The following is a 12,725-nucleotide window of genomic DNA, read 5'->3' as shown; positions in this document are numbered from 1 at the left end:
AACTTTAGCCAATTGAGGATAAACTAGTCTGTTCACAGTCTAGCTTTCTCCACAGGAGCACATTTTGCCCAGTTCCCTCATTCTCCATAATTGTGAGCATAAACCATGTGTATCATCAGTAAGTGATTACAATTTACCACTAGATAAACTCTGCAAGATCTTGTCAGTGACAAGATGTTCTTATTTTGCTTCATGATATGTAGCTTTATTTTAGAGATTTGTAGAGATGTATGGTGAATTAGGCTCCAATTTCGTAGAGTTTCTTGTATACTACTTTAGTTCCCAGTTTTGTAGATTTGGTTGCTCATTATTTTAGATCCTGTTTTTTTTAACAAGTGATAAAGCATTACTGTAGATCACGGTTTTGCAGAACCACCTGCAACATTGCATTAGATCCGGTTTTGTAGAGTTGAGTGTATTGTGCCTTAAATACAGTTTTTTGAAGTGGCTGTACATTCTTTGTTTCTGAATTTGCTTAGTTGGTTGTACGTTGTTCTGTATGCTCCTCACAAGAGTTAAACTGTGCATATTTTGAGCAGGTTTGGCCAAGTGGCTCTCCTTTTTGGGTACTGGCACTTATTTTTCCTCATCAGATATTTACAGTGGGCAAGAGATAAATAAACTCCTATAAATGGGAAAGAAAGAGAACGAAGGGAAATCTGACACAAACGAAGAAAGTAGGGACCGGCAAGAGTGAGATAAAGGGGCAGCAGTGTTTGGTTGCAAATTAAAGAGGCTTGAGGTGAATTCAACAGTATGAAACTTTGGCGTTTGGTACAACGATTTTTAATAGCATTTCTGCAATAGAACTATGCAAAAAGAACAATTGATGGGCAGAATGCTGCACAATGTCATTCACCCCTGTACAGAGATCTGGGCCAAAATCCATAGTTTCTTTTGCTCCCCATGCCTTTCCAGTTCATACCCAGCCATATGCAAATCAGTCTTTACCCTGTTCCTCATGGGAACAGTCCAGCCTGAACTGCCAGGCCAGGTCCTCCCTAGACTGGAAACAAGCATCCTGGGACCGGTTTCAGGGAATCACCCCTCATCAGCCAGGCTAGATTGACTCCAGTGGCATGGAGAGCACAGGACCCATGTCTGAGCATACCCGTTCCACTTGGGGTGACAAATGTTTTAGGCACTTGCACTCAGTCTTAAAAAGTAAGGACCGAGTTGAAGAGTATATTTGATAGAAGGGTAACTGCTCCCTTTAAAATGTAGTTTTTCATTACCCAAACTGTGTAAAGTTGTCTCCTTTCCAAAAGATGCAAGATGAGTTTACATTTGCTGTTGTGTTTGCTTACTTTATTATAGTTGCTATACATAAGTAATTTATTTGCATCTTTGAATTGAAGTTCATTATAGAATTGTCATGTTTGTGTTGTTAGTATGTTTGAATTGAGATATGTATTTACTATTAGACAATGCTCCTTCCCCATTACTTAACTCATGCTCCTTAAATGTTCAGATCGAGATATGAGTTGAGTTTAATGTCACACCCTAACTGCCAGTTTGCTAAAGGCCAATTTTATTGTTCATTTGAATAAGTAGATTCAAAGATGATTATGCCAATCAGTGTATTGTGATACTTATAACTTGAAGTCACTTTGTGGATGCTGGTGTGATGGTTGGTTTAGTACAATGAGGATTTCGTTATTGATTTGTGACCTAGAAAGTCATTGTTTTTCTTTTGCTGTTAGATGTATGATTAGTAGAGTTGCTATATAAATATCAATTTGCTTGCTGGTATGTTTCTGTATGGGTCCTGATAAAGAAAGATGATTTGTGCATTCACTTTGATATAGTTTAGTGTTAGGATTCTTAATTTAAGAGAGATTTTATTGGTTGTTTTCTAAATTTAATTTTTAGATGAACATTTGTAAAGTTAAATATGGGTTGCTGTAGCCCTGTTTCAATGCAGATATTGAAATGGATTTTGGTATGATTGTCTTAAAGATCATCTTTGTGGTTTTTATTCAGTAGTGCTTGTGGTTGAAATGGGTTACTTTAAAAAAAAATGCAGATCAGTGCATTTAATTTTATATTGTTGCTTTCTTAGATCACGATCTTTGGTGTTACTGTGATTATATTTAACTTCTATCTGCCCTCTTTCTCAAACACAGCACTCTGGATCTCATTTGAGGGTTACTTTACATAAGCTATTTAGAATGTTTTTCCCTTAGCTCCTGTGGGGGCTTCTTTTCACATTTTGGGGAGAATAACCAAGAACCCAACCCCTGCTAGTCGTGGTTCTGACCTGTGATCTCAGCACATATATCTCACTTTGTCTCTCCTGTGGTTTCTAGCTCTGAGCTCAGCCGAGGCTCCCTCCTATAAAACACATTGTTCTTTGTTCGACTGTTGCTGGGTGAGCTCAGGAAGCCTGCAGAGGGATTGGCTGCTCATATGAGCTGACTGTAGGCAGCCAATCCTAGCCACTTTGTAACCTTTCCCTCTGGCTGCTCAGCCTGATCTGTTGTAAACAAGGGCGGTAGACTAATTTTGCTGGGCTGTGGGGGATGGTAGGCTGTAAAAAAGCATTTGTTTTCAGTGCAGGAATTTTGCGCATGGTTTTATGTGCCGGGGTCTGATTATTTCCACTTCTGTCCCTCATGGGCTCACAGCTCTTCTCAAGGAATAAGCTTCAATTTTCCCACTTAAACACTGCATGTTAATTTCCCCCCCAAAAAATTGCTTTTTTTTCCTCAAATCGTGTTGTATCTATCTAATGTAAATGCTATGGCATGTTCCAAAAAATTGGAACATGGAATAAATGGAAGATAAAACTAAAATTTGTGATGAACCATGTTGCATAGTAAGGCTTAAAAGCATTAGTCACACACATATAATAGAAAATAAACTAGAAGAAGATATTAAGATTCCCAAATCGATACCTTTATGGTAATAACAGGGAAAAATTAAATGTAAATTTGATTTGAGATGTGAGATAGTACAGCTTGCTTGGTAAGACATTTCTATCTTCCTTGGTTATTTGAGAGGGGAAGGTGGAAGAGCACTATATAGATCCCGCCTAAGGACAGCTTTTTGCTGTCTGTTGGAGATCTATTGTCGTCATTAGCAATATCTAGTGTGGGATTTGGTAAGTCGATTGTTTTCGATTGATGGGATCTCTTATAATCTTCCTTGCATATTCTTCTATGGCTTTCCTTATTTCAGTTTGCCTCTCCCCGAAACATAGCTTTCGTACAATCCTTCATATTGCATGACTTGTCTACTTTTACAGCTCCACAATAGGGAATTGCATTTTTCTTTAGTTTTTTTTCATTCTATGGAAGGGCTTGTGCTTTCTTGCTCTTGTTCGTGCACAGCTTTCCCTTCACATCCCATTAGCCCTCCCCACCCCACAATTTCAGTGTTGAACTCTCCCCCTTTTAGCTAATCTGTTTCTTCCCTGCCTGATATATACAAATTTTTTCCAAACGAGCCTCCCATCTCTTTTCATTGCGTTAAATCCCACCACACCCCCACCTGACCTACTCCACATTGGTCTCACATTTACATTGGCTTGCACCTTCTATCCCCCTCCTCTATTGCTCTCCCGCCACCCCGACTGTGTTTTTAAAAAAATAAAATATTTTCTGTACATTTTTTTTTAGGTTCTAGCAGCTGCATTTTACTAATGTGCCACTCCTTTACTTTGAAGCGCTTTTGTGTGTGTATACTGCAGGAAGAATACACATGTGTATGTGTACATGTATGTGTATATAGATGTGTGTGTGTGTGTGTGTTTGTGTATGTATATGTATGTATATGTATGTATATATATATTTACAGTTCCAAGATTGAAATCCTCCCTCTTGGAGCAGTGAATTAAAAGTATTTAAAACATTTTCTTTCTTAAAAGAACTTTATTGAAAAACTTTTACATCCAGTTACAAGGTATACAGGCGGGGATTTCGCAGATTAGGAAGACAAGGCACAGCTGATACATTCATCATAAAAACATTTGCATAATGGTAGTCTACTTCAGTGCACGAGGGGAAACAGCGGGGAATGGAGCGGGGGGGTCAGGCGGAGTGCCAAAAAGAGGCAAAGTATGTGTAGGAGAGGCCACAGAGTGGGGAGGGTGGGTGACCTCTATGAGCCAGCACTGGCGGCCCCACGGGCGAGGAGCCGGCAGGAAGCGCAGTAGAGGACCCAGAGGGTGAGGCGCTCTAGCGTTGGAGGAATGAAACAAGAGGTCCCCAGATATCATGCGAAAAGTCGGCGGCTGGGGCAAATCAACGAAGACATCTATCACTGGGAACGAGGCCTATTCTATGCAGCTGGGCAGGAGAGCGGTACAATCTGCAAATATTTAAAATGTAAGAGGCGCAGGCGGTAGTTAGGAGACAGTCATTTAGTCTGCCTGCAACAGTACTGCCAAGTCTCCAGAAAGAGATCGGTGCCCAGGTCCTCACTCCACGCAATGCGTGCCGGTCAGCGGAGATCGAGGATGCCGGCAGTGTAAGGGCCTAAAGACGGGAGTCCAGCTTACGGGGGTAGCGGAAGAGTATGCAAGGTCGAGGGCAGCCATCGAAGGAAGAGGCTTTGGAAAAGTGGGTTGCAGCTCCCAACAGGCCGCTCTAAGTTGATAGTAGAGCAGGGTGTCCAAGGGGCCGGATTCGGCTGGAAGAGAAAAGAAGTCGCCGGCAGGGTAGAAATATATACAATGGGCATGGAATAAAGAAGTCGTTGGCAGGGTAGAAATATATGCAATGGGCATGTAATTGGTGGAGAGTGAGCTAGAGCCGTAGAATTTTCGAATACCATCCTAAGCCCAGCGCAAACTCTCAACCGTATCAATCTGCATCCGTGGACAAAGACAGCCGTCTGGAACTTGGATATTAAGAACTAGGTATAAAAACTTTGGGAGCCCCACCATCTTACAGATGGCTATGCGCCCCGCCAAGGACAAAGGCAGGCACCGCCAGAGGGGATCTTTGTCAACAGCCAGTCGACCCCCCGGCCGAAGTTTGCCCTCTAAAGTTTGTCCACGTCTCTGCTGAGCCAGATGCCCTAGTATCTAGTAGGTTCCGAGGCCCACACAAACGGGTAGTCCGAGGTAAAGGGAACAGTGGTATCTGTTAGAGGATCGAGAATAGATTTACCCCAGTTGACCTGCACCCCAGACAAACCCCTGAAGCTCATCACCTCGTGGACCATGGGACCGAGATTTTCTTAGGGGTTGCGGACATAGTGAGACGTCGTCCGCATACATGAAGATGACAGGTGCACGAGCCATGAATCCTAGGCCCCTCTGAGTATAATGTTGGCGAAGCCGGGCGGGAAGGGGTTCCATAGACACAGCAAAAAAGCATAGTCGAGAGTGGGCACCCCTGCCTGGTTCCTCTAGAAACTGGAATGGGTTCCAAGAGTTGACCTTTAATACGGAGGCGAGCCATGGGGAGGAAAAAAAGGAGGTGGACTTTGAGCAGAAATACCAGGCTGAAGCCTAAGCGGGGGAGAAGATAAAAGAGGAAAGGCAACTCGAGAGTGTCCAAGGCTCTATTAGCGGTTAAAAGGGCAGCCATATCCGGGAGAGCAGGGTTAATCTGGTGGAGAAGTGCAAATATAATCCGACGGTTATGCGACGTGGCACGACCAGGGATGAAACCGGACTGGTACTGGCGGGCAATTGTGGGCATAAGAGGAAGGAGGCGGAAACCAATAACTTGCTGAATATTTTATTGTCGGTGTTGATGATCGATAATGGGCGTTAAGAATCAAGAAGTTCGGGGGACTTTTCCAGTTTCAAGAGAAGTGTCAGCAGGGCCTCGTGAAGTGATGGAGGGAAGTGGCCGCATTCAAGGAGTCAATATACATAGCAGCAAAGTGCAGAACAAGGAGAGGCGCATAGGGTTTGTAGAACGAAGCCGGTACATCATCAGAGCCCGGAGCCTTATCGCCAGGTAGACTATTAATGGCCACCAAGATCTCCTCCTTGGAAAAGTGTTCGTGGAGGTACTCCCGATGGCTGTTACCAAGCCAGAGAAACGCAAGAGTGTCAAAATATTGATCCAGGATATCATGAGAAGGAGCAAACCCAGTGGTGTAGAGATGAGAATAAAAGGTGGTGAACCTGGGCGCCACCTCAGCAGGAGACGTGGTTCGCTGTGGACCCCCATCCGGGAGCGCAGTAATATAATCGGCGGCGTGAAGCTGCCGCAGGAGATTGGATAAAGTTTTACTTGGGGATCCCCTTCACCATATCAGCGCGCTGTACAGTGAATTAAAAGTTGGAGGAAAAAGTGGTTGCCATGCCATGATGCATTCGTGCAAATGTGCTGCAAAACGTACATCCGTCATTAAGTCTTGTTTTTATTTTTACTATTTTGCCTAATGCTGTACTGCATTGTTAGAGAAGCCTTTGTTTTTAAATATATGGAACAGCATCAGCAAAAACATTGTCAAAGAAAAAAGGTTGGATAACGCCATTAAAAGGCGAACATTTGGCTTTGCCAGTGTTTGTTAAATATAGTGGTTTCCTTTTCTTAACCCTCTCTTAACCTCTTCGCTGCTTCTATCGGCCAACTGCCATAGCGAGCACTACCTCCGTAGTGCTGCACACGTCCGATGGCCGATGCAGGCCCACCCACCTAATTAAACCGCCGCACCGTGGCGCGAAAACAGGGACTTATTCTAGCTTTACATCCATTGTCTGGGTGAGATGTCTAAACTGGAACTGGTCATCGTGTAAATAAAACAAATAAAGGCTGGAGATTTTGGTTGTGTTTTATGTTGGACTGTTGTAGTATTATTTTCCTGTATTGGGTCGATAGACAGTAAACAGTTGATATTGGTGCTAGCTGCTTTTGGCTGATAGTGTTGTTTGGTTGAGCTCTGGTTGCGTAGATCTATGATAGATGAACTACATTTCAAAACCGTAAACGATCCAACACGTCTTAACTTTTATTGAGTTATTTATTTAGGTAAGCTCAAATTTAATTGGCAAAGGACCATTCCCTTTATTGATTTTGCGGCTTAAATTTAAATATTAACCATTGTTTTCCTAATTAGAACTATTCATTTGGTTCTTGGCATAGCACTCAAAAGATTTGCCTGCAATCTGCATGTGATAGTCACTAGTCACGACCATTGACGTGCATAGTATAAAAGTCCGGCTCGAAAGAATTGCACCTATAAATTTATTTTAACTAACGTTTTAAAGCATCCAGTGTCATTGCCTCTAAAGTGAACATATACACTGAGATGTTAGAAAAATTGGAGTGAAAAAGCTAAACCCTAGACTTCAAGGAAAGAATAACTGTGTTTGAGCAGTGCTAGGCTGTAAAGCACCAACTTCACATTGCTCAAATGCAGTTTTAAACTGCTTTGTTTACCAAGGCCCTTATGCAGTAATTAATGATTGCAGGCTGTGGGTTTGTGACCTGCACCAGTGCTGCTAGCTATTTCATGCTCCTCCCCCAGGGTGAGCTGGCACTGAACTGTGGTTATTGCAGCTCCCACCCCTCCCCCTCCTGTTTATGAGCTCTAATAACCTCAGTCTCCACCTATTTCCTCCCACACCTCCTCCCCTCCTCCTGTGTTCTCTGGATATACAAGGAAGGAGGGGTGTGGGTGGAAGCTTAGTTTATCAGCGCCGCCTCCGCCTCCTCCCTCTGGGGGGGTTGCCTGTCTATTGGCTTGCACAGATGCTCAGACTGGTTTGAACCAGTTTCCTGAGCTGCCTCCCTCCTCCTTCTGAGCTCTTCTCTCACTCTGCAGCGGCCTGGCTCTGAGCTTGTTCTGCTCTCTTGCAGGGATGGCTGGTACTGGTGACTGGACTGAGCTCAGGCAATGAGTGTCACTCCCATCCTGTGCCAGCTGCCCCTGTGCTCTCACAGGTTTGTAGCTTGCGTATGTTTTTATGCTGTGCTTGTCTGTACATTGTCTGCTTTGCCCTCTGTTCAAGTGTTTGCTTTGATTCTTATCACTGCTTTGTGCTGTTCAATCTGATAACATGGAAACTGAATGCTTCATGTTGTCACCAGTGACTGCATTGGGGGGTGGAGACATGCATGGTGAGTGACAGAAGGGTGTACTTCCATCATGGCTCTTCTCATTGGTTCTTTTTGATGTTTGATTTTAATAATTCACATTTGAACCATTGGCCTACCCTAAGATGTTAATTTCTGAATGTGAAAGATGTGTTACATTCCTCAACTTAATTTTTAATCTCTTTATATTTATAAGATTTTTTTTTTCTTTTTTATTTGAAGACTACAGGCAGTGCTGGTGTGGACTGTTATCGAGACTGCTAAATTTGCAGTTAGTTTTCAGCCATTTCTAATGTCTTAGTTGCACTTCCTAAAACCCCCAGTAGTGCATGTGTTTCACATAGCATTAGGGGAGTAAGTCTTCTACACATGTTTTTCAAGTGCATGTTATTTGTAGTTAGCCAAAAGAAGTGATGTGCACAATAACCCCAATTATATTGGCACAAGTGAAAGACCAAATTTGGCAGCCTGAAGTTTAAAAAAAAAAAAATTCCCCTCTTCATTTGTAATGCTCAAAATGGTTCTATTTTATGATGAATAATAAATGAAGCTACTTATTGAAGAAACAAGTATGCCACGGTTTCTTTGAAGCGCATCATAGAATACATTTTTAGAAATAAAACAATTTGTCTTTATTTATCCCGGTATTTTTTGATAAACAGTCACCTGATACACCAATCAGTTACAACATCATCTGTGGAAAAGGAAATTAGAGGTATAATGACGTTTGAAAGCGTTGTGCTTTAAAAGTGAGAATTCAACATGCGCACATGAGGGAACGGATATAAAAAAGAGGTTTTTGCATAGGTTATCTTATGCAACAACAAGGTAACATCTCCAGCCTGATGTCATGTCCATAATAAACACCTCTAAAAAGTGAGACTGCCAGAAACGTACTGTGCCTTACTCTTATTACTCCTGCATTGAAGTTGTTACTTTTTTATCGGTGAGCAAATGATATTTAATGCACTTTTCCTAGTCCAAAAAAGCTATGCACTCTAACATAGGAACACCATCAAGTAATTGCATGAGATGGGGTGTAAACATTTTGCCCAATTTCTTTTCTGCAGATTCCCACTTTTAAGCGGACTTGCTTTGTCGCAGAGCATTCCCAGTAGCAGCAACCCCCCTCTGGAATACCTTTGCTGTTTCTAATAATAGTGAGGTTCATATTTTAAATTTCTGTATAGATTTAAAAATCTGGTTATTACATACATTACTTGCATATCTTTCTCTTAACCCCTTCGCTGCGGCGGCTATTCTGCCGCAGCGCTAAACGGGAGGCGGGGCCGCGCGGCGCTCCCGTGACTGAACCGCTCCATCACGGCCCGAGGGTGAGCTGTGCTTGTGACGGAACGGTTCCGTCATGGCCCATCTGCTCTTTAGAACATCAGCGCAGGCGGAATTCGCGCCGCGCAGGTGCGGCGAGCGGGCCGTGACTGAACCATTCCGGCACCAGCACAGCCCACCCGAGGCTTGTGACGGAACGGTTCCGTCACAAGCATGGGAGGGGTTAAAGCAGTATAACTCAAATGTTTTGACGGTGCCTTGAACCTTAGGGTGGTTTGTGTTCTGCTTTTGAAATACCTGCAATACATCTGCACACATAATTAAAAATTAGTGAATTGTAAAGTGGAAAGGTTAAGAAGGCCCATCTCAGTGCATAGCTAATGGCCAAATAGGTGGCGTGCATGAAAAGGTGTCCACGTTCTCAGTTGGTTTTCTATGGCCTACCTCAAAGATGACTTGTGAATCAAACAGAATAAAATGCATTTTGCCTAAGATATTGCACACTGTAAACCAAAATGTTTTAAATTGAGGTGTATACACCATTTTTACATTGTGTGTAAAAACCAGGTAAGCATGGAGACTAGAAAGTACAAAGTTTATCTGATGTTAAAAATTGTTCATTGATAGTCTCAGAGTAGGCTCTACCTGCTTCTGTTCTCTTCCTTCATATCAACATAACATATTCAAAAGATAATAGAGCAAGTGATCTGCAGTGGATTGGTCCTAGGTTTTCCCAGGTGGTATCAGTTGAATGATTTCAACAGCACATAAAGACAGCACTTCCAGAGTTCACCACTTAATTTGAGCTTTAAAGGTGTGCGTCATTGCCCCCCCCCTCCCATTATGTAAATGGGCATTACATAAAGGTACCAATGTTTTCCGCCTGTATCTGATGTTCATGTTGGCATGAAATTATAGCAATCTTTACAGATTTATATAAAATGTATTTCAAGAATAAAACATGCAGAGTAAGTTACACTGTATTTGCTTCGGTCTAGTGTCTTTTGTGCTGCCATATGTAACTGTGTTTACCCAGTTAATCATCTCCTTGGTTCTTGTTTAAAATTTTGTGTTAACTAGGCTAATGAAAGCGTTGTTTGAATCTATGTGGAGAGCTACTTTAAAGTATCTTGCTTTTACAACCGATTTTCGATAGCGATTGCTTCGCTAAGAAGGATTAGTAAATTGTTTGCTAACTATTGAATACCATACTTAAGAGTACACCAAGTATATACGAGGACAAAGCCAGCCTTTAAAATGAAAAGGAGATATCACCTTTGCAAGATATCACCTTTGCAGTAATCCGTCAAATCCAATGGGCAGCAAAAAACTAGAGGTTAAGCCAAGAGTAAAGCCACAAGATAGAAAGGTGAGACATTAGGTTTTCTTGGCAATGTATTATTACAAGACATCTGCAATGTGGCATCATGGTTGCAACACACATTTTTACCAAACCATTGTATAGACCTTCAGGCACAAGTTTAAAGTATATTAGGTTAATTAATTAAAAAGTATTTAGTATAACTTCATCTTCAAACCCTCATTCAGAGGGGGGATTACAAATACATATATGTACAGTGTCCCGGAGGAAGTTAGAAGACTGATTTGAGTCATCAGGAATCCTGTGCCTCTAAGGAGGTTGACAGACTGATTTGGGTCATCAAGACTTCCAACTGTGCCCTCAAAGCTTTAACCCATCTCGCTGTCTTGCATATATGAATGATAGAATGTTTAGTTTCTGGTGCTCTCACAAGAACTATTTTGCATGTTTGGTTGTAAACTATCTCATGTCTACCTTAAATTTGTTTTCTTGGATATTTCAACAACTATTAAGACATGCATCTAGTTGAAGAGCAGAAATTGCTATTAATCTTTTGTACTGTATTTTCTACTCCATACTCTTCAATGTCTTGAAACGTAAACCACCCGAATCAGATATGTCCAATCTTATTAATTGTTGTGAAAAGCCATTATGCTGTTACTTGCAGTAAAGCCACAATCTCACCAATGTGTATTGTGCTGAAATGAGATTGCAAGGCTGTAAAGAGTAAAAAGGGGGGGGGAAGGAGGATAAAACAAAACTAGGTCAGCCTCCAGTTCATATAAAAAAAAGTCAGGAACCCACAGTAATGGGTCCAGAGACCTAGTTTGTGTGTATGGTTACTGCGTAATTCTGTCAGTATCTACCATGAGAAAGAAAAATTTCTCTCTAGAATCCCCTCACTCACCGGGGTTTCCCCACGGTGACATGCTTCATCATTGGGGCTATCCCAGTTCTCTACGAAAAGGGGCGTGCTGCGACTAGCGAACTACGCAGGAGCACTGTATTTGTGAAATGCTATGTGTGGTGTAAAGTGTTGTGGTGGTGGAGTGGTTGTGTGATAAAAAATACTGTGCTAGTGGGCCTCAACAATTTATTCTGCTCCTAGTTTGGTATATGTAAAATGGGGTAACACTGTTATCTAACCTTAAATTGGGCTAGATCAGTGTCTTGTGGTCGACATGTTTCAAGCTCCCCAAGCTTTTCATCAGGACCATACAGGGTCCAGCCCTGTATATTCCACTCCTATATTTAAATAAATAGGATTGATTTAACTATTGCGCTGTTAATTTTAAACATGCTTTTTTATACATACGAATTTGTATTTCAATTACTTTATTGCAAGGCTGTATACAGGTTCACAAAATGTAACACCTTTGTCTAATAGCAGATGACCATGGGATCCAGTTTGTGGTATAGCATTGTCTTTGTAGCTGTGAAATCTCACACCTTAGTGTAATGAAAGTGGTGATGGTCTGACAGGATTACTCTGACTTTAGGACCTGATGTATGACATGTTTTGCTATTCCAATTTTCAGTTTGAAACTGCAAAAAAAGTGTATAGCCATGTACCAAACTCATTTTAGAATTCACACAAAGTTTTACCGTCTCCTAAAATGGGGATGTGCTTGATTCGGTATTTAGAGGGGACATGTTTAGGGCATCTCTTCCAAAAGCCAAATTCATGTCAGATTTACCAGTTGTTTGGACCGTAATTCGGTTCAATAACAGTTGATAAGTTATTGACTTCCACGTTGGGGTGGTAACTCATTTTCAAAAGGTAAGGGTGTCCTCCTTTATATTTTCTTCTGGCGGAGTAGGCAGTGTTCAATGGGACTACTTTCAGCTCGCTTAGAAACTGGATTAAAAAAATCTTTAAAAACTAACAAAAAAACAACCAGTCTTGCCATCCCTTTCTGCTAATCGAGCAGTTCAAAGTAGATCCATATTCCTACACCAATGCGCCATAGTAGGAAGTTCTGGGGACCCCCATTTTTGCGCTATGTCCCGCTTCGCCACCATCAAGGCCAAAGTGCTCCACAACAACCCATGCCGGGATAGATCGTTTGTCTCCCAAATATTCAAAAGACATTTTCGTGGCTCCGGGGTCA

General features: G+C 41.9%; 1 protein-coding gene across 10 annotated transcripts in view; it reads left to right on the top strand.

Moving 5' to 3' along the window:
- Window positions 1-12,725, top strand: part of ATF7IP (activating transcription factor 7 interacting protein) — a 673,891-nt gene that overhangs the window by 177,333 nt on the left and 483,833 nt on the right. For 4 of the 10 annotated variants that reach the window (XM_086958893.1, XM_086958888.1, XM_086958870.1 and 1 more), the window contains exon 1: window positions 7,661-7,850. The exons of the other annotated variants lie outside the window; for them this stretch is intronic. In XM_086958893.1, the coding sequence (XP_086815019.1) occupies window positions 7,804-7,850 (47 nt within the window). In that variant the 5' untranslated portion in view covers window positions 7,661-7,803. Of the gene's footprint in view, window positions 1-7,660; window positions 7,851-12,725 lie in introns of those variants that run through there. 10 annotated transcript variants of the gene reach the window in all.

The sequence above is a fragment of the Lissotriton vulgaris genome, chromosome 1_1 (genome assembly GCF_964263255.1).
Source record: "Lissotriton vulgaris chromosome 1_1, aLisVul1.2, whole genome shotgun sequence".
In the NCBI taxonomy this organism is placed as follows: Eukaryota; Metazoa; Chordata; class Amphibia; order Caudata; family Salamandridae; genus Lissotriton; species Lissotriton vulgaris.
Note: the sequence above shows the minus strand (reverse complement) of the source record. Positions and strands in the feature narration are given on the sequence as shown.